Raw genomic sequence first — 27,174 nt, 5'->3', positions numbered from 1 at the left:
TCCAGGCTTTGGTTGACACATTTTGTATAGTTCTGGTGCAACATAGAAAATGCAACTTACTCTTTCAGAGTTTGAGAGAACCCATTATCCAGATGTGTTTGCCCGAGAAAGACTAGCGGCCAAAATAGATCTACCTGAAGCGAGAATACAGGTACCTGGGGACTGTGTGTTCATGTGTTCATGTGACTCATACCATTTGCCTTTTTTAGAGACCCAGCTGCTTCTAAGGAATGTCATTTGTTTGTATCAATAGAAACAGATTTAGTTTGCTAAATGCTTTGCCGTCACTCGGGGACTGGGGGAGGAGGACAGTGGACCTGTCAGGGATGGGGCAGAGCTGGGAGCAGGCACAGGGCTCACCTGTTCTGTCTGATTTCCAGGTATGGTTTTCTAATCGAAGGGCCAAATGGAGAAGAGAAGAAAAGCTGAGGAATCAGAGAAGACAAGCCAGCAACACACCTAGTCATATTCCCATCAGCAGCAGTTTCAGCACCAGCGTCTACCAACCCATCCCACAACCCACCACGCCTGGTAACTGGAAATATTAATTCTGCTGATCAGTGTGTTTCAGCCTTTCTGCCCTTGGCTCTGACTCTCACCACGACTGTTGTGTTCCTCTCCCTGCAGTTTCCTCCTTCACCTCCGGCTCCATGTTGGGCCGAACAGACACAGCCCTCACAAACACATACAGTGCTCTGCCGCCCATGCCCAGCTTCACCATGGCGAATAATCTGCCTATGCAAGTAAGTGAGGCCGGCGGTTGCCCACTTAACGGGTCCCTGGGAGAGGAGGTTAGATGTGGGTTGGGGCATGCAGACCTCACTGCCCCTGTGTTTACCCTTGGGAGACTTTCTCAGTACAGTGATTGGCTTGATCAGTGAAGTCTAAGATGAAAGCAGTCAATCCAGGCTTTTAGCTGATTGATTCATGCCTTTAATAAAATAAAAACTTGATTTTCAGTCCAGTTAATCTGCCTTTTTGCTTATTGGGAATGTCAACTTGATGATGTTGGATGAGAATGGGGCATGCTTTAGGGATCAGTGTGAAACTTGGACCAGAAAATGAAAATAATGCTGGCAAATTATTAGCTAGTAAGGGGTTAATATGGGTAAAACAGGTTTATAGTCAGGTGTTTGTATAAATAAATTTATAGTCTTTATGTGTATTTTGGATGTTATTTAGGATGTTTGTGATAAACTGGTGAGGAAGAAAAAAAGGATCAGAATTGGGATTCATATTGTATAGTGTGATTTACTTAACATAGAGGAAAAGATAATTTTCTTTTTCTATCTTAGAATAAAAGGAATAGAAGGTATTTGCTAGAAATATCACGTATCTTTGCTGTGAATGATGTGATGAGTTTCTGGCATAACTAGCTGCCTGGAAAGGTTGATGCTATTCACTTGGTATAACAACCTGCCCCTACTCAATTCCATCTCAAATATATATCGGCCCCTACCTGTGCTAGGTCCTCAACTAGGCTAATCCTATTTTATGATGAAAGTTGTATAAGGTAGGTAGGGTGTACTGGAACCTTGAAGCCAGAGGGTTTCTTGATGGGGAGGATATTCTGCCATGACTTCTTCAGGATTCTTGTTCTATTTGTACAGCAGTTAGAGATGCTGGGTGGTATGAGACTGGCCAGCATGAGCCCCTGGAAACAGATTGGGGGATACACAGATAGTTTATTCTCCACTGAACATCTTTGGCTGGATTTCTAACCCAAATCACACTAAAATAAATGTTTCACGGTCTTTAGATTAATATAGGAACAGCTAGATAAGCAGCTTCAGAGGCATTATTCACATGTCTATTTTTATTACATCTGGATATTATTGACCATAGAGCAATTAATGTAAATTAAGGGATTAACAGCCCATTAGTTGGGGTGGCTATAACTGCCTTGGAATTTTCTAGAAGTCAAGGTTGCCTGGAGGAAGTGATTTCAGGATAGAAACAAATGCAAGCTGAAATTCTGGCAAGGCCCTGAGGGCCTGCTTGCCTCTTTGAACTCGGTGTTAGCAGTCTTCCTCTGACTTTAATAAGGCCACTGACTGTCTTGTTCAGTTTTATAAATTGTAGCAATACCTAGGTTTCTCTGAAGATAAAAACTGTATATATGAGAAAACAGAAACAATTAAATAGATGCTGCTATTCTGTTAGAGTTGTGTCCACATAGAGGCCCGTGTGGGTTGATTTATTTCAGATGCTGATTTTTTAAAATTATATAACTTAAAATATCATTCAAACCACATATATAGTCATCAAACAAAATTAAAGTATCAACAATTCTACTATTCAGAGAAAACTGCTCTTTGACTCTTGGAATTGGGTGAGGGGTGTCCTGTCTTTCCATCAGTTTATCCTGTTGACCAAAATCTTCAACCATTTGAAGCCATAAGGAGCAGGTGTCCTTCTCTGACCTTCTCTAATGCGTCACTGCCTCTGAGGATGTGGATCTTGGAATGTTAAACATGTCTATAGTTTGCAGATTAGAGCAGTGCTGTCATCTCCCTTGCTCCTGACATTACGCTTCTATTAGTTCATCCCAAGTTTGCTGCCCCACCATAGCCCTGTGAGAGCTCAGGAGGAGTTTTGTCCCAGCCTTGTGTATTTATTTAGTTAGGATAAAGGTTTATCTTTTTACTACCATGATTCTAAATATTTAGAGGGTAGCAGCACAATTTTGTGGATTAAACGCAATCTCGGGTTTGGGGTCTGTAAGAAAGTCACAGCAAATTTTCATGGTAGGGCTAGGTATTTCCTGACACTTCTGACTACTTTAACCTGAGATCATTACTGATCTGCCTTTTCAAGAATCTTTAAATCCATGAGTCCCACCATCAAAGGCTTCCAAGGTCCCTAAACCAAACTTTACAGAGTTCCTCCCGGTGTTTTCTGCCTCAGAGCTTGAAATACAGCATTTAAAGGGTGGGGGTGTCATTGGATTCCCAAATATTAATAGATTGAATTTGTGAGAGAGGGGTAATGTATTTATGGAAGTCCTCATGTTAAAACTTCTCTAAAGGTGCCAGCGAAGGTCCAAGATGAAAACGGACAAAAATTCTATTCATTTATGGATGGTGCCAACCATCTAGCTGGATTGTAGTCTGAATTTTGGGCACTTTAAAAAGTTTGGTATGTGGGCAACTTTCCTCTAGCAGTGGACAATAGAAGGACCAGTTGGAGGCCCAATCTTAGAGTTCCCACATGGAATTCCAGTGCTTTACTTGAGGGTGTATTCAGACTTACTGGCAGAGTCCTGGGGAGGAGGGAGCCTGGGGATGTGGCTGTGCAACGTGTCTCTCAGTAACCACGGGTTTGCCTTTCTCCTCGCAGCCCCCAGTCCCTAGCCAGACCTCCTCGTACTCCTGCATGCTGCCCACCAGCCCTTCGGTGAACGGGCGGAGTTATGATACCTACACCCCCCCACACATGCAAACACACATGAACAGCCAGCCGATGGGCACCTCGGGCGCCACTTCCACAGGTGAGCCGTGCTCTCCGCAGGCTGCACAGAGATGGCCTCTGCAGCTTCTTTTGCCAGGTCATCTCCCTTCATTCGTAGTTTATCTGGAAAGAATCTGTCGGCCTTGTATGATGGTGTGTTTTACTCTCTGTTGCTTGTTTCTCTGGGGAAAACTAATTAAAAAGGGGAATTCAGTCAAACTAGTTAGTAACTTAATGCCATACTGGCAAAAAAAAGTTGTTTTTCCTGAATTTGGTTGCGGAAGTTGCATATGAAGGCAAGACCCAAAAATGTATCTTTCAGAAGGATAACTTATTGTATTAGCCAAACTCAACAGTGAAGGCCATCCCCCCACCTCGTCCCAGCTTACTGGAAAGACTTCTCAGGTCCTTCCAGTTCTTCTGTGCCTTTCATTGGAACTGAAGAAGTACTACTTTGGTTTTCCAGGATGGTTTTGTTGCTAAAGTTCCAAACATACAGACAAGTGGAAAGTGAAAGTGTTAGTTGCTCAGTCGTGTCCTGAGTCATGCTCAGGCTGTTTGCGACCCCATGGACTGTAGCCCACCGGGCTCCTCTGTCCATGGAATTCTCCAGGCAAGCGTACTGGAGTGGATAGCCATTCTCTTCCCCAGGGGATCTTCCCAACTCAGGAAGAGCATCGAAGCCCAGTTTTCTGCATTGCGGGTGGATTCTGTACTGTCTGAGCCACCAGGGAAGCCTGGAGTTGGTGTTTTTTTGGGGGGGGAGGGGTTGGGATTCAGTAGGTGCATGTAAACATGTTTTCTAGTTTCTGAAGGTGCTCCTTTTGTTTATAAGACTCGAAAGTTTTTTTTTAAATATATTTGAAATGTTAGAAAGTACTAGAGATTTTTTTTTTAACTTATAAATTCATACTCCATGCCTGTCTCTCAAAGGGAATCTCTACATGGCTATTTCTTTCATCCACTTCTAGGACTCATTTCCCCTGGTGTGTCAGTTCCAGTTCAAGTTCCTGGAAGTGAACCTGATATGTCTCAATATTGGCCAAGATTACAGTAAAAAAAAAAAAAAATCAAAAAAACAAACAAAAAGAATATATTGTGTTAATTCAGTCAGTGACTATGTGGACACAGCAGTTGGGCGTTCAGGAAGGAAAGAAAAGTGGCTGTTAGAAGCACTTCGGTTCTGCGGTTGTGTCCTGTGTGGTACCACTGGGGAATGGACTTGAAAACAAGGACCTTTGTATACAGAAGGCACGATGTCAGTTGGAACAAATCTTCATTTTGGTATCCAAACTTTTATTCATTTTGGTGTATTATTTGTAAATGGGCATTTGTATGTTATAATGAAAAAAGAACAACGTAGACTGGATGGATGTTTGATCTCTGTTGATCATGAAGTTGTTTAAAAAAAAAAGGAAATCATGATCGACAAGCTTTGCCACGAATTTAAGAGTTTTATCAAGATATATGGAATACTTCTACCCATCTGTTCATAGTTTATGGACTGATGTTCCACGTTTGTATCATTCCTTGCATATAATTAAACCTGGAACAACATGCACTAGATTTATGTAAGAAATATCTGTTGGTTTTCCAAAGGTTGTTAACAGATGAAGTTTATGTGCAAAAAAAAGGGTAAGATATAAATTCAAGGAAGAAAAAAGTTGATAGCTGAAAGGTAGAGTGTGTCTTTGATATAATCCAATTTGTTTTATGTCAAAATGTAAGTATTTGTCTTCCCTAGAAATCCTCAGAATGATTTCTATAATAAAGTTAATTTCATTTATATTTGACAAGAATACTCTATAGATGTTTTATACACATTTTCATGCAATCATAAGTTTCTTTTTTGGCCAGCAAAAGTTAATTGTTCTTAGATATAGTTGTATTACTGTTCACAGTCCAATCATTTTGTGCATCTAGAATTCATTCCTAATCAATTAAAAGTGCTTGCAAGAGTTTTAAACTTAAGTGTTTTGAAGTTGTTCACAACTACATATCAAAATTAACCATTGTTGATTGTAAAAACCATGCCAAAGCCTTTGTATTTCCTTTATTATACTATTTTCTTTTTAACCTTATAGTGTGGTGTTACAAATTTTGTTTCCATGTTAGATTAACATTCTAAACCAATGGTTATTTTCATACATACTCTGTTTTAAATCCTGATGATCCTTAAGAGGTAATTTTTACAGGTATCAAATTGCAAATGTGTTACAAAGAAAAACTCCACTGGAAGCTGTGTGTAGATCTGTGCCCATTTATACCCACAGTACCTATACAAAATGGTAGCATTTCCCAGTTATCTGTTCAATTCAAAAACTCAAAGTCTAGAAATAATTTAAAAATGCAACAAGCTATTAGCTAGGAATTGTCTTTTGAATTAGGGCTGGCATTTTCAATCTGGGAGGATTTCCATTGTCAGCCTGTTTCAACAGTGATTTCACTGAAGTATATTCAAAAGTAGATTTCTTATACAAGGTTCCCTGAAAGCCGCTGCCTTTCTCAACCAGGCCCTCTCCCTTTTCTGCCTCCCTCCCCTTTGCACAAGAGGCATCATTTCCCATTGAACCACTACAGCTGTTCCATTTGAATCTCGCTTTCTGTGTGGTTGTGGATGGCTGGAGGGTGGAGGGGGGATGTTGCATGTCAAGGAATAATGAGCACAGACACATCAACAGACAACAACAAAGCGGACTGTGACTGGCCGGTGGGAGTTAAAGGCCTTCAGTCATTGGCAGCTTAAGCCAAACATTCCCAAATCTATGAAGCAGGGCCCATTGTTGGTCAGTTGTTATTTGCAATGAAGCACAGATCTGATCATGTTTAAAGTGGCGGCACGCAGGGCAGGAGTGCTTGAGCCCAAGCAAAGGATGGAAAAAAACGAGCCTTTGTTGGGTGAAAGAGGCCTGTCTGAGACTTTTATTTCTGTCTGTTCTGTGTAACATATAAGTCAATATGGATAAGTTTTCTTCTGCACGCTTCAGTCAAAGGCTGGGGGTCTGGCAGTCTAGATTAAATGCCTGCACAGGCAAAACCCTCTGGGGACAAAGACACACTTCCACTGAATTGTACTCTGCTCTTTTTTGGTTTTGTTTTTAACCCCTGAAGGCAAACAATCAGAAATAAATTAATTGGAGGCTTTAAAAAAAAAAAAATCTTCTAGCTCAACATCTACTATTTTCTAGTTAAAGAATATACTTGTGAACAGATAATTGTGACTGATCTCTGGTATGCTTTATATTAATAATTTTATTCCACCAGACTTGCTGCACACTGAGACATGCTGACTGCCGTTTTTATACGTGTGTATGCAATTTGATCCCGTCTGTGTTGTACGTGTGTACACTTCTGCAGAGGAGCACATACACATATGCACTGTTGGTACACCTGTGCAGGTATTTCCCCCCTTGACATTTAGCCACCTGCATTCCCAGAGGAACACGTGCTGGGAGAAACGTCCGAGGAGGGCTGTGTGTGAGTGTGTGCGGTGGCTGCTGGCTGCCTCACCTCCTCACTGCAAGAAGGGATGGTTTCCAACCGACTATGATTTGGGCCAGGGTCAGGCAGCTGGTCCTGGCCCACGGCTCTGCTGTGCAGGAAGCAGAGACTTTGGAGAACTGGCTGTGACATTTGGGTGTAGGAGGTGGGGACGGGAGAAGGGGAGTGTTGTGGAGCAGAGGAGCTGCCTGTGTGCACTTAGGCACGTATACGAGTCCTCAGAGGGTCAAGCTTGCCAGGGCGCAGTGGCTCCGCAGCCTGGTTTAGTCTGATGCAGCCGCTCAGCTGTAGATGCCCTCTGGTCCAGCAGGATGGGTCGACTGCCTTGCCTTCTGCCCTCACCCTAGGGAGATGAGCTGTCCTTTTGAATGGAGTTCCAGACACACCCCTGGGGACAGCATGGCAAGCTCAGTGTGGAAGCTGTGCCCAGAGGTGGCCTTTTACTCATTCTTGAAATAACTTTTATTTATTTATTGATAGGTATATTTATGTATTTATGAATGGGAACTCTTCAGGGATGCCTTGATGCCATCCTCCAGGATGGTGGCCATCTATTTGTGATGTCCTTGGTAGAATCACAAGATTTTTCTCCAGACTTGACTGACTTAGGGAGACCAGGTGAACAGAATTTGAGCTGAATGTTTAAGAACATTCAAATTACTCCGAGTAAACAAATGCTTTTTACCATAATGAATTCTCAGAATATCCCTCCTTCCCCACCCCAAAGCTGTGCCTCCTCTTAAATGGAAACTGGCTTTTGGTATGGCTCACATAATCATTTCTTCTTCCTTTTAAAGAAAAATCACTACTAGGTTTCCTAAGAGTCATTCATACAGTATTATTCCAAGATTCAGCTTTGTTTTGTGAATATTTGTCATTTTAGGATGGTGTCCATATTCTGCTTATTTCTTTTTGCTCTGGGCCTTAATGTAAACAAGATTTTTTTAAAAAAGGGTTTTCCTCTTTGTATAATGTTTGGCTCACCAAGGCCAAACACAAATTTTTCCTTTTTCTGTTCTTCAAGAATAAACCTCAACTGTTTCTTATTTAAGCACCTTTTTTTTTTTTTGCTTTGGTTCTGAATGACTTCACTGCTCAGTTTTAAAGTTCAAAGTGTAAGTATTTAGGGTTAGTATTGCTTAAATTTGGTGGTGTTGATGGTGACTATCTTTGGAAAGCATTGACATGATGCTTTAGGAATGATGTTCATAATGGGCTTAAACAAATGAATAGGGCTCTCAACTTTTGCTTTGTATGCGCATTTGTGTGTCTGGTTCTTTAAAAGATAGACAGGGAATTGATTGCAGAGTGTTGCTTCCTTTTGAAGTAGTTTTATTTTGTCTAGTGTTAGTATGTGCAGATCCTGGAGGTGGAGATAAAGAATAAATGGAAAAGTGGAAATTGGTGGCTACTAAAAAGAAATTCAAGAGGTCTTAGAACCCCAGTACCTGAGCAGACTCTAGCAGTCAAAATATTTACCTCATGTTAAAGAAAGGCAAATCTAGCGTAAGAAATGAATACCATAGAGGGTTTAGAAGTTTTAGAAACATTTACAAGATATGAGGACATTTCAAACACTGTTTGACATTGTTAACTTAAATATCTTTAAGACAACCTGATAATTGAAAACTAGAATCTGTTAATAGTGTACATTTCATAATATATCAAATTGTTTGTATACCTACAGTAGCATTACTGAAGACCAGTATTCTAATGTAGTAAGTTATTAGCATATGGATAACTGACAAGTTTCCAGAAAGAAAACACATGTTTAGAGTGGGTTTTTATCAGAGGAAAATGAAAATATACATCCCTCTCCAATAGCTTATTTTAACAAAGCCTGCCTAGTGAATCAGAACACCAAAGCACTTGGATCTGATTTTTGGAAAGCCCAGGTACTATCATTGTTCAGAATGCACTTTTACTGAGTTTTAAAAGTTTCTTTTTTATTTAGAACAAGGGTTCAAACATGCACATTCAATTTTTATAGTATTTATCTATTTGCAAGGCATATATTAACTAGAAATTGGCCGTTAATTTTATAGTTGTGTTAGCTAGGGTAGTAAATCAATGACCTGCTAAGTATTTCTGACAAGCAATTTTCATATTCGATGACCTCACATTTCCTTTTCGGAGTCAAATGCTATGTAATTGTTCTGTTGTGTGTTTGTATAAAATGAATCACAACATGGTAAAGAAAAGGTTAGACTTATTAAAATAATAACCCTACTAAAATATTCACTTTATTCAGATTGTTCATAATGCTTTCAAAGGACATAGCAAAGCTTTTGTGGAGAATCTGCATATTATTTATCATCTATGGACTAAATTGATTTTTTTGAAGTTGCTTTAAATTTTAAAAGCACCTTTCCTTAATATAAAAGCCCTTTAATTTTAACTGACAGATCAATTCTTAAACTTTATTTTGAAAAGAAAATGGGGAAGAATTTGTGTCTTTCGAATTAAAAGAAGTGAAAAAAATAAACCAGACATCCTAAAAAAATAGAAGAAACCTGATTTTTAGTACTAATGAGATAGCGGGTGACAAAATAGTTGTCTTTTTGATTTCGATCACAAAAAATAAACTGGTAGTGACAGGATATGATGGAGAGATTTGACATCCTGGCAAATCACTGTCATTGATTCAATTATTCTAATTCTGAATAAAAGCTGTATACAGTATGTGTTTATGCTACAGTGGGTTTTTTTTTAAGTGACTGACATTCATCATATTGGTTAGACAGTTTTAAAAACCTAGTCTTTGTTTTCTGCAATGTTGTCAAGAACAAATAAAGTATAATTTGTGGTATATTAAAAGCAAACTGCTTAAAAGTGCTAGATATAACTGCTTCAAGAAAGTCTAATATACTTGGAAATGTATTTAGAAAATTCAGTTTCTCCTAACAGATGTTAAACAGCTTTTTAAAAACTGAGACTCTTATACAGTATGTGTCTATGCTACAGGGGGTTACTTGCTTATTACTTAAATATGCAAGTTACTTTTAAACTTTTACTTTTTGTCTATTTGTCAAAAGCTTTGAGAACATGGAACTATGATTCAAAAAACTGGTGTTTCCTATGAAAACTAGTTTAATATGTTATATATTCCCAAAGACATGTTTATATGGTTATAAATGTACACATCTACCGATGTTCATAATTAACAAAGGGTTTTACCTGATGCAATAGAAATTTGAGTTACCTTCGGTTTTATACTTTGTCTCAGACCTATGTTTTGTAAAAATCTCTCGCCAAGCCTCCATACATGTTTTCCCCCAGTATCCTTGCATTCATGTAGCTGTCAGTTTAAATTTCAATCCTGAATTATGTCTACTGACATAATTTCATAGTGTGGACTCTGTTTAAACAGAGACCATCTCTTTCTTTGTCTAAGTTTTCTATTACTCAAGTTCTTTATTAAATACTGTAGTAGACTATTTTTAATGGATTCTTCACCCCCAAATATTGTCTTATCTTCAATTTCATAACAGGATATGTAAATGCAAGTTTATTTTATTTTAGTCTTCATATAGTAGCAAAGTTTTTATCTCATAAAAACATTTTTGGTGAGAGGTGTCTTTTTCAGAAGTGAAGAGAAAAAAATGTTTTTCACAGTTTTGCATTTCATAATGTTTCATATGCTGCCTGCTGTAACGTGGACTTTGCCGTGAGCCAAGTGCCTTATATACACATACGCTTAATGACCACTGTGAGGCATCCTGAATTTCGGACATTTGCTTTTATTTAAAAATAAAATTCTTCACTAGATACAGCATAAAACAAACTTTTAAAGTGAAAGTATTTCTGCTGTACTATTTCTGTATAAAAACTTGGTTAAAATAATGAAGAACGGTGGCCTCATTTTGCAATCCTAACTGTATTTTTCAAGGATTGGAGGGTCACATCGTTAAGAAAAATATTTACATAAGCTATTAGCAATCATAATTAGGGTGTCACAGAATTCTGCAGGCAATGACTAAGGAGGAGTCACTAGAAGTCCAGGTGCTTCTTGCCTCCGGCCGTCATGCCACAGCCTGGGCCCAGCAGCTTGGTGGATTCTGCCAGATCCTGTTTGCTTGAGCGGCTCACAGTGTCTGACAAGTCTGGAGGCAAATGCAGTCGCTATGGCAGAAGATTTCAGGGGACGGAAAGAAGGAAAAAAAATAATTAATTTTGCTTTTGCCAGCACACTTCAGAATACAATATTATGCTCTGTTGATCAGCATTTAGTCTTGCATAGAAAATTCCTGCTAAAACAATTCTTTAGATTAAAGCCCAATATAATGACATCCTATTCCTACTAGATTTTACAAATCGTAGTCATTACAGAAACTGGACCAGGAATCTTAGTGGCATATTTCCAGAGTCCAGACCTAAATGTATTACGATTTTTCTTACTTAGGTAGAAATGAAAACACGGTAACTGCACAAACGAAAACATAATAGAAAAATATCACATAATAACGGCAGGTTGTTTTTTGGCTATTTTTTTTTCCCTTAGAGCTCCAAGATGGTATTTTTAATTGAATGTAGTTTTTCAGCAATTATGGATTCCTGCAAATGCCTGTTTTCCTTTGTCTATTAAGTTGACCTGATGATTTTTTATTTCAAGGCTATATCTTCTTTAAGGAACTTAACCATTTTCATGGACATATGTCATATTGACATAAGGAAAAAAATGATACCACTTAAAGGGTCAATATTTTTCATATGCTCAGACAGGTCAGCAAAACATTTACTGTAGGTCTTGGTAAGTGTGTTTCTATGCATGATGTTGGCTCATGTTTTCAAAAGTATAGTGTAGCTTTGAACATCTCGCCTTCCTATCTGTCTGCAAATATAGGTTGATTTAAGGAGACCCAGTAACTAATCATAATTACAGAACAGTTATTGTAATTAGGGAGAAATACTCACATTTCATAATAAACTTTTTGGTTTTTCAAAAGGATCTCTATCAAGTTCCTTTAATTATCTTTGCTCCCAGACCATGTGATTTGTTTCATAAAAATCCAAACTCAAAGGAACATGTATGTTGTGTGAGGCAGAGTGGTTATGGGAGCCTAAAGGTAAGTAGGGCAGAATGGGGTCATCCCCTGATGACTAAGCAAAGCCTTGACGAGGTGAACTGACCTGGAGACAATCCATCTGAAACCCTTCATTTGAAAACTCCCTTGGATATGAAAAAAAAATCAAGATGAGAAAGGGAAAAAAACACTTTTTTTGGGTCAAAATATTGTGATACACTAGCATATGTCCTGGCTAGTTTCTTTCCTGATAAAAGGCTTGTTTATTGTCATGTAAACACAAGCTGTGTGCAAGGATCAAAACATTTTAAAACATTAAAAATAATTTATGAAAACATTCTTCCTTGATTTCAATTTGCTGATTCAAATATATCTAGGATGAAAGACTCTTATATAGATATATGATCAACAAAGATGTCAGGGAGATCCAGGAAAATATAATATCCATACAGTAATATAAATACAGTGTTGTTCATCTGTATCCTTAGCACTCAGCCTGTCACTTATTAAGTCATTAAATGTCGATTTCTTAAATAATAAAAAAAGAATTCAAAGAAAGACATATTTGCTTCTTTGTTTTAAATAATTCTTTCATTTCTTCATACCCTAGTTTTAGAAAGGATTTCAGGTAGAAAGTGTGAAAGGCTCAGGAATCGAAAAGACACATATGACTCTAAAGTCTGAGGTCATGAATGTCTTTGCAGTGTTAAGTCTATCAATGTTCATGAGTGGAAGCAACAAGGAAAGAGATATTTAATTATATGCCTGAGCTGAAATGTTTCTTTAAGATCTTGTAGTTATTGCTAATGAACAGAGGAAAAATGACTAGGGAACATGCATGACCTAAAAGCTCTCTAAAACTTAAAGAGAAGTCACCATTAAAAAATGTGTGTGTGTGTGTGTGTGTATGTGTCTGTACTTCTGGTTGGGACCCCACAGAGATGAGGTCATCTGACCTCATCTAAATAGGCTGTTTAGGAAATCAACTGGAGTCAAAAATATTTAGAATCTACTCAAAGCAAGGCATTCTGAAAAGATATGTGAACAGGGTATCCTCCGAACTCCGTGTTGCCTTATATCCCAGTAACAGGCATGAGACAAGCACACGAGTAACCCTCACAGGGAGCAGTCCAAGTTACAGCCACAAAGTTGTAGAGACAAAAGCAGAAATTGTGGTGGGGGATGGGAACAGAGAAAGTTTCATGGAGATGGGCTAGGTGTTAAATAATGAATTGGATTCTGGCATGCAGAAATGGCGATTTGCTTAAGGGCAGAATCAGTACATTTTAAAGATGCATTTTGGTAGGTTCTACTGCTCTGGCAATCCAAATGGGGAAACTAGTGTACTTTATTCAGAACCAGCATAAATATAATTTATTTCAGGAGCTTACCTATTTGCTAAAAATTTCTCTTCCTTTGCTTCTCAAGGCAATGAGCGTGAGCCAGTTGGCTGAAAGCCCTTCATAGCAAAAGTAGCTAAATGTGACGTGTGACATGCTTGGAAGTCTTTCAGGTTGAATGGCTTTGAAGAAAAGTCAAATACCGTTCATGTGTAACTTCTGAGCACAGAAATTTGGGGTGATGTGGTTAAATGCTCCTAACCAAATGCTACACTGTAAAAGCTAGTTGTGTACCCGTGTCCTCTGAAAAAAGCCCAAGGATGGTTCTGGGAAACGTGGGAATCGGTGCGATTTTGCCGGCTTTGGTTGACTATTACTTGAATGAGAAATTCTCAAGCAGTGGGTTTTGTTTCCTCCCTTTCTAAGCCTCCCCCTGTGCACCATGTCAGTGCGATGTGAAGCAGCGAGGAAGAAGAAGAGGTGGGTTCCAGGCTTGCCAGGTGTGTCAGGCACTTTCCCTTTGAGGCTTCCAAAGCATTTGCACACTTGACATGTAAACGTTCAGATGCTGCTGTACCCTGGATCTGTCTTCTAAAGAACACGCTGTAAGACACTCTACACGGCACAGGGACCTCCTTTAGACTAAAGCTGCAAGGCTGTAGGGGGATATAGACTTCTAGACCTTGAAGTTTCACTGAGTAATGGAAAAAAATCAGGCCTATACAAATAATCTAGTACAGATTTAATCTTATAAACCAAATCAAGGTATTTCTCTCTCTCATTTTGTACCTGGGGTTCTGAGGCCAGGGACAAAAACATACCGTCGATCTTGAGCTAAAATTCTATCACCTGATTTTCTTTTCCCAGATTCTGGGAGGAAGGCATTGTGCTGCTGAGGCACGGGATGCTTATCTGGCTGGCTGCCTCTTTTTTCCATGAATGCCTGGTCTAGAATGATGATTCTGTGTAGGCAAACGGACCTGGGGAAGGTGTGACAGCTCCCAAGGTTCTGTAGAGGCCTGGGGTGCTTTATAGCAATTCATCCCATTGGTTTGTTGTTGTTCAGTCGCTCAGTCGTGTCTGACTCTTTGCAACCCCATGGACTGCAGCACGGCAGGCTTTCCTGTCCTTCACTGTCTCCTGGAGCTTGCTCAAACTCATGTCCATTAAGTCGATGATGCCATCCAAATATCTCATCCTCTGTCACCCCTGTCTCCTCCTGCCCTCAATCTTTCCCAGCATCAGGGACTTTTCCAATGAGTCAGCTCTTCAAATCAGGTGGCCAGAGTATTGGAGCTTCAGCTTCAGCATCAGTCCTTCCAATGAATATTCAGGGTTGACTTCCTTTAGGATTGACTGGTTTGATCTCCTTGCTGTCCAAGGGATTCTCAACAGTCTTCTCCAATACCACAGTTGGAAAGCATTAATTCTTTGGTGCTCAGTGCTACAAGGTGGGAAACGGCGAGCCTGACAAAATGCTCTGGCAGATTAGGGGAATTCCTGCCAAAAGGCACCCTTAGGCCCATAGGAAGCCCTGGGTCCTAACAAAGAAACAGTGGCAGAAATGCTTTGCTCTGTGGCTTCAAGGGGGACCAAGCTGAACTGGACTGGAATTCTTCCCTCTCTGCCAACCTCTCTGTCCCTCTGTTGGGCTGAGCCACTGACTATATTTTGTTCCTTCCTGAATCAGCAACTCTACTGATCACATATAGGATTGAGCTTCCTGGCTCCACAGTTCTTTTCCTAATTCCTTTTCTCCCAGCCTGCCAGACCTGTGCTTAGCACTTACAGTTCCCAGACAGACGGGGCAAGATAATGAATCTAGATTACCACTTGGATTTGAGACAAATTGCAGGTAAATACCCATTAAAATAAGCTTAATCAACTTATATTTTTCATATTTTTCCAAGACCGAACCACTGGGCACCATATGTTTTCTGAAAACAACTCATGTAGTAAGTACATTTTAATCTTTAGCAAATGAATAGATTTGTTTGTATCCTTTAAAATTTATGACATTTCCTGAAAAGTCACACTTTCCATTACTCACAATCACAGAAATAGGGGTTAATATTTCAAAATACTTCCTAATAGATTTTTTCTTTTTTCTTTAAAACATAATCAATTTAAATGAAAACTTATGAACACCTTTGAACATATAGGTTCTACATTGGTTTTTTCACAGGGGCAGCCGGTGACAGTTTGATACTCTACTCCCTATCAGTATGACATCAGATAAGTCACATCTGAGTCACTTCACTCAGATAAGAGTGCCGCAGAATTGATGCTTTTGAACTGTGGTGCTGGAGAAGACTCTTGAGAGTCCCTTAGACTGCAAGGAGATCAAACCAGCCAATCATAAAGGAAATCAGTCCTGAATATTCATTGGAAGGACTAATGCTGAAGCTGAAGCTCCCATACTTTGGCCACCTGATGTGAAGAAGTGACTAACTGGAAAAGACCCTGATGCAATTTGGGGGAAAGATTGAGGGCAGGAGGAGAAGGGGGTGACAGAGGATGAGATGGTTGGATGGAATCACTGACTCAATAGACATGAGCTTGAGCAAACTCTAGGAGATAGTGAAGGACAGGGAAGCGTGGTATGCTGCAGTCTATGGGGTCGCAAAGAGTAGGACATGACTGAACGACTGAACTGAAGTCACTTCACTTGTCTAGCTTTAGTATCCTTATCTGTCACAAGTGAATGATTCTCCCCTCATAAGACTGTTACCAGGATCAGATGAGATATGAAGTGTTTTATAAATTATTACGTACTGGGCTAATTTATTTATACCTTTTCTTGTTCCAAAAAAGCCATTTGAGGTGACTTATAAAAATACATATGGGACAAGAGAACCCCATGAAACAGTATGAAAAAAGATAAAAATAAGTGAGCTTATTAGGGCATGGAAATGAATCTACCAGTTTAATGAAAAACATATTTATAAGCAACAGCAACAGAACACTGCACTTGGCCAGCAGGTATGGTCACTAAGTCTGAGCATTTATTATACAATGCCCTTTACTGTGGTGCTGTCAAGAAATATAAAAGGAAACTCCGGTAATAGTCTTTGCTTCTGGTAAGATTTAAAAAGTCTAAACAGGACTTCCCTGGTGGTTCACTGGTTAAGAATCTACCTGCTAATGCAGGGGACACAGGCTCAATCTCTGGTCCGAGAAGGTCCCACATGCCATGGGCAATTAAGCCCACGCACCATGACTACTGAATCCAGTGCCTCCTGGAGCCTGTGCTCCGCAGCAAGAGGAGCCGCTGCAGTGAGAACCTGCGCATCATGACTGGAGAGCAGCCCCCGCTCACCACAACTAGAGAAGGCCCGCACGTAGCAACGAAGACCCAGCTCAGCCACAAACAAACAAAAGTTTAAAAAGTCCAGACAATTTCCCTCACACCCAGTAACACAATAGTGAAGATGGGGCCTGGCTTCCGGGCCAGTGAAAAAATGCAGGACTTGGTACTAAAGGAGGCAATTTGGGGTCCATTTATCACTATTATAAAGGGAGACTTCCACTTAAAAAAGTCATTTTAATTTACTTATTTGTCTGCACTGGGTCTTAGTTGTGACATGCGGGATCCAGTACCCTGGTCAAGGATCAAATGCAGGCCCCCTGCGTGGGGAGTGTGGACTTCTCCCACTGGAGCACCAGGGAAGTGCCGTCACTGTGATTTCTTCACAAGATTTCAGAGTGTTGTTTCAACTGGCAAAAAATTAATCTTATATGCTATTACATAATTATTATATTTCATATTCTTATTTATATTATTTCATGATCATTACATTATTACAATACAATGTTATATTGTAATGACTCTACATCTGGTTAAAATTTTAAAATGTGGAAGATATATCTGCCTAATTTTGGAGAATTCTGTGTTACTCTTATACATGAATGGGGCAGTGGAAATCATGCCAGATCACATTTTTGCTTGTTTTGGATAAGTGTACATTTTATAGTGGCTGAATATGTCTGGAAAAAATTCTGCCAAAACATGGTCAAGGTTTTAGGTGTCACTTCTGTTTAAGATCCAATTCATTCTCAGGGTTGCAGATTAAAACTGTTCTATTGAATCTCATAACCATACTATATCCTGAATTGAAAAAAATTCAGTTGGTTCTTCCTGATTGATCTGCAAATTAGACAAAATTTCCGAGTTGGAGCAGTGCACACTGGCTGCCCATTGAAAAATGCTCAGGTGTGCGATTATTTTGACCGTCAATTATAACTGACAGTATTGTCTTGCCTCCAAGCTCACCTCTCTGAAAGCAAATTGTGAAGAACTCACTTGTCTAAACAGAAGTGTGATTTGTGAAAAGGCATGTGTCGGTGGCAGAGATTGTTAGCTTACTCCCAATATCTATTCTCTTCCTTTGCAGAGTGAAAAAAATCCCTGAGTGGGCCACATGGCCTCCCAGAATAAAGGCCACACTTCCCAGCTTCCCTGGCCAATAGATGAGGCTGAGTGCTTAGGCTCTGGTGACTTCATCTTGAGCAGAATTGCCATGGTTAAGTTCAAGGTCAGATCCTTAGAGAGCGGGAAGTGCCATTCACTTCCCTTTCCCTTGGCATCACTATTCAACCCCAGCAAGAGGGTCCCCCCTTCAATGGGCACTGATGCTCCTCCCCCTGTGAGGTGAGGAGTAAACCATGGTGAAGAGGTTTTGCCCATCTAGAGCATGTACCCTTCTTTGGAGGACACACTCTGGGTACTCAGGGCTTCAGAACTCCCTGTGCAAATGGCCACAAAACCTGCACAGGTCTCTTCCCCAGGTCTGTTTCTTGTGGGTGAAATTTCTTATCTGTGTGCACACCCTGGGGCCCCAGGAGGAACCTAGGGATGGCTGTGTGTGGGGAGTGTGGACAGAGTTTGAATGTGCAGGCCGGGTGTCCCCAAGCACATCACATTGCCTGCTCTGTGTGGGAAGGAGGCAGCGGTGGGGAGAGAAAGGAGGTAAGCTGTAGGCCAATTCCTCCTATGTCTCCATCTTCTGGAGTGGAACCCTGATCCTAAATTTAAACTTGGCTTCCCAGGAAGGTGTACTTGTGAAGAAAGGAAGATAAAATATATTTAATGATTTGTTGGCTTGACAACTTTTAAATATTGAGACATGTAATTATGTGGTCCTTTATCTGCATTCTTGCTCTAAGCTCCACAATGTTGGGGACAAGCTAAGCTTCCCTTCTTCCCACTCACTGAAATGTGGCCTTGAGGGCAGGCACTGAAGCAGCCATCCTGGACCATCAAATGGAAGCTATGGGCTGAGGAGGGCGGAGCAAAACCACAGAAATAGCTTAGGGTCTCCACCAAAAGAGCCTTGGGTCACCAAATTGGGCTTTTATACAATATGTGTTCTATATTATTTAAGCCACTGCTTTTTTGAATTTCTTTAATAACAGCCTAACCTATATCCTGTTTGTAGAGAATTTGGTATCTGAAAAATGGATTGAGTTCTAGCCTCAAAAATCTAGGTTGGTTTAGTGGTTAGAAGGTGGGCAGTGAGGTCAGTATCACAGGTTGGAAAGCTGATGACTCTCATTAGGCTTGTGACAACTTGGAAGGCAAACCTCATATCTCCTAGTCAGTGGCTCTAGTTGAAATGTTGGAGAAATTCAGAATATTGGCGGATTAGTGGCTTCTTGCCACTTTTGGCAAAGTTATTTACGAAAGAGAAATGAACTTAGGCTGGAGCCATAGAATGTGCTACAACAGTTCTATTAAAGGAGGTACCTGCCTGAAGCTCACAGCCTAAACGAACCAAAAGCTTGTAATTTGGGGCATCAGAGGCTTGAGAAAGCCCAGCTACTTCTGCAATTGCACACCAGAGCAGGCAACCTTCACAGATGTCTGTGCCTCTGAGCCATGGTGAAATGCCTCATTAAGAGGCTGGCCAGAAAATGGGAGCCAGAGACAACAGTCAGATTAAGGGTGCTGCCTTCTTTCTCAAGTCGATTATTTCAGATTGCTTCAAGCTGGTTACAAGTAAGATGAAAGGGAGGGGTATAGGCAGAACAGAGAGGCCAGAAAGTAAGACTCAGGTCTTACAAGATGAGAGTTGTGGTGGACAGCGCCCATTTCACCTGCCCTGTGGTGTGTCCGCCCGCAGGTAAGAGGCTGGAAAGGTGTGAATTAGGCTTACCCACAGCTGCAGTAGATTCAGAAGGTGGAAAAGAAGCAGGTACTTATCTTCCTGCTACTTATACTGAGGCATTTGGCAAACGTTGCACGGACAGTGGTGTTTTTTTTTTTTTTGCATTCTAGTGACCAGTCGACAGCTTCACAGGCATCACAGGAGCAGAGTCAGTTATGGGAAGGGAAGCTCACTCAATTTCAGTGTCCAGTGACATGCTTCCTGGGGGCCAAGAGGCACTGGCAGCAGTAGCCGTGGGAAGATTCTAGCTGCAGGACTGCAGCCACGGAACTGTGAGGCTACTTTCAGGAAGTAGCTATAGTTGCTGCCTCCCAATTCCTCACCTTAACTGTCTTTGGTAGAGGCAGCAGCCTCCCTGGAGGCCAGTTTGGTGGCATTATCCCTCAGCCCTTCCAGTTATTTCACTGCCTCCCAATTTTCTGGTATCAACTTTCCAACTGCATAAAATAATTAGATGGGACCTCTTTCCTGCAGTTGAATGCTAGAACTATCAATATGTCTGGACAACTTTTTGGCTCTGATTACTTGCATGTGGAAGTGAAGAGAAGCAAATCAACTGGCAACCTCATAAAATTTGGAGGGGGTTGTTTTGTCAAAGAAACGACAAGCCTGGTCAAGAGTCCATGATTTTTCAACGCCTACAGAATCTTACGTCCAGGAATCTGATCTATATATAGTGAAAGTTTCTCATGATGTATTCTGCATATAAGTTAAATAAGCAGGGTGACAATATACAGCCTTGAACGTACTCCTTTTCCTACTTGGAACCAGTCTGTTGTTCCATGTCCAGTTCTAACTGTTGCTTCCTGACCTGCATACAGGTTTCTCAAGAGGCAGGTCAGGTGGTCTGGTATTCCCATCTCTTTCAGAATTTTCCACAGTTTATTGTGATCCACATAGTCAAAGGCTTTGGCATAGTCAATAAAGCAGAAATAGATGTTTTTCTGGAACTCTCTTGCCTTTTTGATGATCCAGTGGATGTTGGCAATTTGATCTCTGGTTCCTCTGCCTTTTCTAAAATCAGCTTGAACATCTGGAAGTTCATGGTTGACGTATTGCTGAAGCCTGGCTTGGAGAATTTTGAGCTTTACTAGCATGTGAGATGAGTGCAATCGTGCGGTAGTTTGAGCATTCTTTGGCATTGCCTTTCTTTGGGACTGGAATGAAAACTGACCTTTTCCAGTCCTGTGGCCACTGCTGAGTTTTCCAAATTTGCTGGCATATTGAGTGCAGCACTTTCACAGCATCATCTTTCAGGATTTGAAATAGCTCAACTGGAATTCCATCACTTCCACTAGCTTTGTTCATAGTGATGCTTTCTAAGGCCCACTTGACTTCACATTCCAGGACGTCTGGCTCTAGGTGAGTGATCACACCATTGTGATTATCTTGGTCGTGAAGCTCTTTTTTGTACAGTTCTTCTGTGTATTCTTGCCACCTCTTCTTAATATCTTCTGCTTCTGTTAGGTCCATACCATTTCTGTCCTTTATCCTTTATCCTTGGGCTGGAAGAAGCACAAGCTGGAATCAAGATTGCTGGGAGAATCAATAACCTCAGATATGCAGATGACACCATCCTTATGGCAGAAAGTAAAGAGGAACTAAAAAGCCTCTTGATGAAAGTGAAAGAGGAGAGTGAAAAAATTGGCTTAAAGATCAACACTGAGAAAACTAAGATCATGGCATCTGGTCCTATCACTTCATGGGAAATAGATGGGGAAACAGTGTCAGACTTTATTTTTTCGGGCTCCAAAATCACTGCAGATGGTGACTGCAGCCATGAAATTAAAAGATGCTTACTCCTTGGAAGAAAAGTTATGACCAACCTAGATAGCATATTCAAAAGCAGAGACATTACTTCGCCAACAAAGGTCTGTCTAGTCAAGGCTATGGTTTTTCCAGTGGTCATATATGGATGTGAGAGTTGGACTGTGAAGAAAGCTGAGCACCGAAGAATTGATGATTTTGAACTGTGGTGTTGGAGAAGACTCTTGAGAGTCCCTTGGACTGCAAGGTGATCCAACCAGTCCATCCTAAAGGAGACCAGTCCTGGCTGTTCATTGGAAGGACTGATGCTGAGGCTTAAACTCCAATACTTTGGCCACCTCATGAGAAGAGTTGACTTGTTGGAAAAGACCCTGATGCTGGGAGGGATTGGGGGCAGGAGGAGAAGGGGACGACAGGGGATGAGATGGCTGGATGGCATCACCAACTCGATGCACATGAGTTTGGGTGAACTCCGGGAGTTGGCGATGGACAAGGAGGCCTGGTGTGCTGCGATTCATGGGGTCACTAAGAGTCGGACACGACTGAGCTACTGAACTGAACTGAACTGATAGTGAAAGTTGCTCAGTCATGTCCAACTCTTTGTGACCCCATGGACTATACAGTCCGTAGAATTCTCCAGGCCAGAATACTGGAGTGGGTAGCTGTTCCCTTCTCCAGGAGATCTTTCCAACCCCGGGATTGAACTCAGGTTTCCTGCATTGCAGGCGGATTCTTTACCAGCTAAGCCACAATGGAAGTCCAAGAATATTGGAGTGGGTAGCCTATACCTTCTCCTTGGATCTTCCTGACCCAGGAATTGAACCCGGGTCTCCTGCATTGCAGGTGGATTCTTTACCAGCTGAGCTACCAAGGAACACACGGATCTACCTATAAGTGGGATGGAAAAACTGCAGCCTTTAGGGACTTGCCTGGTGGTCCAGTGGCTAAGGCTCTGCATTCCCAATGCAGAAGGGAACTAGATCCGCATGCCACAACTAAGAGTTTGCACGCCACAATTAAAAGACCCCTCATGCCACCAACTAAAGGAACTGGCATGCCATAATGAAGATGGAAGATTCCCGCATGCCGCAACTAAGACCTGGCACAGCTATGAATAAATAAATGAATGAATACAAACAAACAAGATTGGTGCAGCCCCCAAAGGGCACACGCTCTCACAGCAACTTCATGTAGCTGTCACTGGTAATAGACAAGGAGTAACTTCCTAAAGGGACACAGAGGATAGTGGACAAAGCAGTTCCTTCCAGAGAGCAGATGGAGGGCTGCAAACCCAGCTACATTCCTCTGCTGCCAGGGCAGAGAACTTTTGCAGTTCCTCACCAGCAGGATTCCCCACTCATTCCTGAAGAGCAGGTAACTTGTGCGAAGAGGCTGTGCCGGACATTGGGGTTCCGAAGGGTTGGAGACTATGAGATTGACCTCCAGTGCCCACTCTCCCTTTCTACTTGAGTAGAAGAACCCATGAATATACAGCCATCCTGAAAAAGGCTTCACTTCCAAGCTTCCCTTTCAGCTAGTTGTGGAGCACGTGACCAAGTCCCCAAACAGCAGAAGGGATGTTTCAGCTTCAGGATATTCAAATGGGATTTGAACTCAGGTGTTCTGGCTTCAAAGTCCACATTCGCACCCAGTTCTCTGTGCGCCAGACCTTCTCTAAGCACTAAGGGTAAAATAGGGAACAAGACAGGCAAAATCTCTACGTCCAAAAAACAACTTCAGAAAGGGACAACACAGAGATACTTACTGACTCAAGGAGAGACAGCTAACCCAGAAAAGACAACAAATGGAGAAGCTCACTCAGAGAGTGAGCGGTATCTTAAGGAAATGAAATATGGTGATACGATACTGCCTGGGGATACTGTTTGGGCTGGCCAAAACGTTTGTTTAGGTTTTCCATAACATTTTAACAGGAAAACCTGAATGAACAATTTGGCCTACCCACTACTTTAATTGGTGAAAATCTTTCTGGAGGGTGCATTTGAGTTAAGATCTAAATTTGCAGAAAGGACCATCATAAGACATGGAAAAAGAAACTTTCAGGCAAAGGGAACATTTTTAACAACAGAGAACAGTTGTGGCACATGTGTGTATTCTATTAAAGACAGAATTTTCCAAAAAGGCGGTGTATACAGGCTGTTCTAGAGCCTTTTTTCTGATTCAGGAAAGACGTTCTAGCCACTGGGTGACGCACAGGATCCTCCGGCTCCCACCGTCCTCCCGCGGGGAGCGGTGGGGCCCAGCCTCACGAGAGCCCAGCGGGAGGATTCCAGGTGGAGGGGTTGGGCCCCGTGTGAGGTGTTCGCAGTGGTGCTGTGTGTGGGGATGGTTTGCTGCACTTAATCCTCTTAAAACGTGAGTCACAATCTTGTGGGCCACACAGTGCTAAGAATACCACCATGTTTCAGTCTCAATGTTCTTGAATTGTCAGACATTGAAAATATGGGAAGGCATGTTACTTTCCTCCTGCATGTCATATAACGACAGAGAACAAACTAGATTACTTCTGAAGAACTTTCCTTAAAATGGTTTTATTTTCTACACAAACTAAAGGCAGTATCTTTTTCTTATCTTTGGGTCTCTTCTTGGTTTTTTTTTTTTGTACATTTTATTCTCATTAATGTTCTAATATGAGCAGGACTGAAGAAAAGAAAAAAAAAATATCATTTAGGTAATAGCTGGATAAAGGTGACTTGAATTGTTACCTAAACTTGGATGGTATAAACAGTGAAAGACACTGCTCCCCCCACCCCGCCAGCTCATGAGCCTCTTCTCTGGGACGGACTAAGGAGAAAGGAAAGGGGTGCCTAAGTTCCCCATGGTCACTGTGATCCTCTGGTTGTGCATCACAGCTTGAACGAGACTCCTCATATTTCCCCAAACAGACTCTCTCCTATTCATTCTTCTTGAATTGTAGCGGGGCTTCTCACTCTGGCAACCTTTTGACTGGTCTCCAGCTCTGCTTAACCCAAGGCTTGTATGGGCTCTGGAGCACACAATGCCGGCAGGAGCATATAAGCTCCAGAGTGTGCAGAATTTGAATTAAGTTTCAGCAGGGCCAAGCTGAGAGCCTCTTGAGATCTAGGGCCTACTGCTGGCAGTAAGTGGAAGAAGCCTGAGATCTTTCTGTGGACAGACGGTCGTTTTGACAGGCTCTTCAGGCCTGCTTTGCCCTGGAGGTCCCTTTTCTACCCGAGACAAGTGAGGAAACATTTTAGCAGCAATATATTGGTAATACCCCACAGATGGCTTAAGAATGGTAAGATATTTTAGGAACATATAGAGTTTTTAGATATGAATGTTGAGGTTGAAAAAAAAAACACCTTCATTTAGAAATAAATTCAAACTACTAACTGTAGGAGAATTCCTTTTTATCTCCCTTTTTCTTTTTAAAACACATGGAAACTAGTCTGCAGGTGGCGAAAGGTAACAATCTGTTTTTGTCTACTAGAACTAACGTTTGAATTCTGTAATCTGTAATCTGAATGAAGCCTTCTACTCAGTAAACGGTTGGCAGATAAACATGTGTGTAAGCTCAGGGTTGATCCCTAAAACCAAGAGATTTTTAAGACTACTACACTATTTCACTTAGGGACTGGCAGAGGTCTGACTGGTGCATAGCTAATGGAAGAGATGAGTTCTAACACATGAAAAAGCAGGAATCAGAGAATTTTGATTTCAGATAACAGCTTAAGTTATCACACTAATTTCAGTCCACTAAATAACTCCACATTGGTAGCTTTGGATGAACACTCCCTCAACCATATAGTTTTGGAGGTAAGCATAGCATATATATGAATATATGTGGATTTCCTTCTGGCCATCCATGAATGAATGCTGGGAGCATAATGGCCAACGTGCCTGCTTGTATAATGTCCTCCAGCGAATGCAGAAAGAACATTGCTCCACAAAGCCCTGAGATGGGGTATCAAGGGCTCGGGAGAAATGGCAACGGACAACATCTCAACAGCATTAAATCTCCCAACTGCTCTTTAGTTACTTTGAGACCCCCACGTTTAAGGGTCTGTGAGTTTCTGGGTATGAAGAAAGAATTTTTAATGGGGCCAAATGTAGGTGTTTACAAGGGGGAATTGTTGTTTTTTATTAGGAACTGCCTTATGTTCAATAGTTGTATTTACTTTGTCAAGCTAGCCAGAATTAGAAATCCCCATTGCTAGGCAGCCTGGAGCGTCTGCGAAGTATTTCTGGGCATTCAGAACTGAGGCATGTGCTGCCCAAAGGCAGGTTTCATTACAGTCTGTTATTTAGTCCTTGTTCATCCCTCCCTACCCCCACATCCCCGGATAGCAGTACTTATACAACAGGAAATCTTGGTTACTTTACGCTGAAACATATTTACATGACTGAAATACGACAATTAACACATTTGTAAAGCTTGAGGGATAGGTACACGTTAATGGTTTTTTGAAGTAGGCTGATTTCCTGGAGCTTCTAATCTTATTTTATTTTGTTCTGCACGCATGAACAAGTTCTCCTTTACTATAGGTATCTGACAAAACCTACCTGGTTGGAATGTGAATGAAAAGAAAATAATACAAAAATTAACTTTATGGTTTATCTTTGCCAAACTGTTCTTAACTGCTTTTACCAGTTCCATGTATAGTGAGGGCTATTTTTGACAAGTTGTGTTAGCTTTTATACAAAAGCAGTTAGGTAGTACGGTTTTGATTGGCAAAATGAAATGTGGCTTTCTCTATACTGACAGTATAAAAATTTTTCATAACAAATGAGAAGTATCAATTGTAGTGGTATAGTGATTTTCTGCACTCCTCATGGTCAAAGGTACGCCCTCCTAGGTGGTGTATATTTCACTTGCTCCAAACTTAAATTAAAAGCCAGGTGATATGTAGTATTATTTCAAAAGTGCTATTGTGTGCGTGTGTGCATGTGTATTTGAGTGTGCATGTTTATACATATAAATATATATAACATGGCAATATTATGACTATTTTAATAAAAGTACCTAGATTAATTGTTGAAATCTTGGTAAAATTTAGAAAAAAATCCTTTTGTATCAGAGCCCTCAGTAATGAAATGAAAACTTCCATTTTCCTTTTGATTTCTGAAAGCATGTTAACCCTGGAAACCTCTACCCCAATTCTCACTTAAAAGTTGGTGGCAAATTTGCAAATTACACTGGTTTCAAATAGTCACCCAGTACATCTATCTCTCCCCTTCACAGACCTCCTTCCTCACCAGTTTCAAAGGGAGCTCAGTGAGCAGGCTGGGCAAAGCAAGAACCCTCTCTCTACATGCCTTAGGGCAGTGATAGGGCAGCACCAGACGGAGCGCTCTAGCTAAGGGATACAGATTAGAGATGAGGACCTAACTCCAAAGAGTAATAACTCTCTGCTGAAGTGACTTCACAGATAAGAAGTAAAGAATCAATTTAGTCTTAGATAGAAAACCTTTCCATGAATAACGAGGGGAAAAAGTTAAAGGACATGAAGCAAATAAAGCAAGAAAAAATACAGATGATCAGAAAAGAGCAAAATATTTGTGAGTATATAGATAAATGATTATGCCTACTTCTAGGGATTTTTTTGGTGTTTGTTTGTTTGGTTTAATCAAAATGCATGTTTTAATGGAAATGTTAACAAGAGCTAAGTTTAATTTTCATGGAGATTGTTTTCTGTTCTTTAAAAACTCATTTGCTTTTATACGTGGAGGATTTTTTCCCCCACCACTTAACTTTACCATTGAAGTTAAATCTTTTTACAAGGAGGTCTGAAAGATCATTGAAATGTAGAAGAACCAACAACCTGATATATCAAACTGGCTAAATCCTGCCTCAAGTTTTCACTGTAGCAGGAAGAAGTCACTCTGGTTCAAGTAGAAACTCTGAAGTTTGAGGTCATTTCAGCCAGGGTCTGCAGGTATACTTTA

General features: G+C 40.9%; 2 protein-coding genes across 5 annotated transcripts in view; one reads left to right on the top strand and one right to left on the bottom strand.

Moving 5' to 3' along the window:
- Positions 1-5,531, top strand: part of PAX6 (paired box 6) — a 28,931-nt gene extending 23,400 nt beyond the window's left edge. For 3 of the 4 annotated variants that reach the window (XM_024975031.2, XM_010812717.4, XM_059874578.1), the window contains 5 exons: positions 69-151; positions 381-531; positions 628-743; positions 3,340-3,490; positions 4,422-5,531. In XM_024975031.2, coding sequence (XP_024830799.1) covers positions 69-151; positions 381-531; positions 628-743; positions 3,340-3,490; positions 4,422-4,507 — 587 coding nt within the window. In that variant the 3' untranslated portion in view covers positions 4,508-5,531. The remainder of the gene's footprint in view (positions 1-68; positions 152-380; positions 532-627; positions 744-3,339; positions 3,491-4,421) is intronic. The other variant, NM_001040645.1, reaches the window with a different exon arrangement.
- A 5,140-nt stretch (positions 5,532-10,671) lies between these two features.
- Positions 10,672-27,174, bottom strand: part of ELP4 (elongator acetyltransferase complex subunit 4) — a 257,443-nt gene continuing 240,940 nt past the window's right edge. Inside the window, exon 10 of the mRNA NM_001038684.2 lies at positions 10,672-11,073. Coding sequence (NP_001033773.1) covers positions 10,942-11,073 — 132 coding nt within the window. The 3' untranslated portion in view covers positions 10,672-10,941. The remainder of the gene's footprint in view (positions 11,074-27,174) is intronic.

Source organism: Bos taurus, chromosome 15 (genome assembly GCF_002263795.3).
Source record: "Bos taurus isolate L1 Dominette 01449 registration number 42190680 breed Hereford chromosome 15, ARS-UCD2.0, whole genome shotgun sequence".
Lineage (NCBI taxonomy): Eukaryota > Metazoa > Chordata > Mammalia > Artiodactyla > Bovidae > Bos > Bos taurus.
The sequence above is the reverse complement of the archived record's forward strand: the minus strand, read 5'-3'. Positions and strand labels throughout refer to the sequence as shown.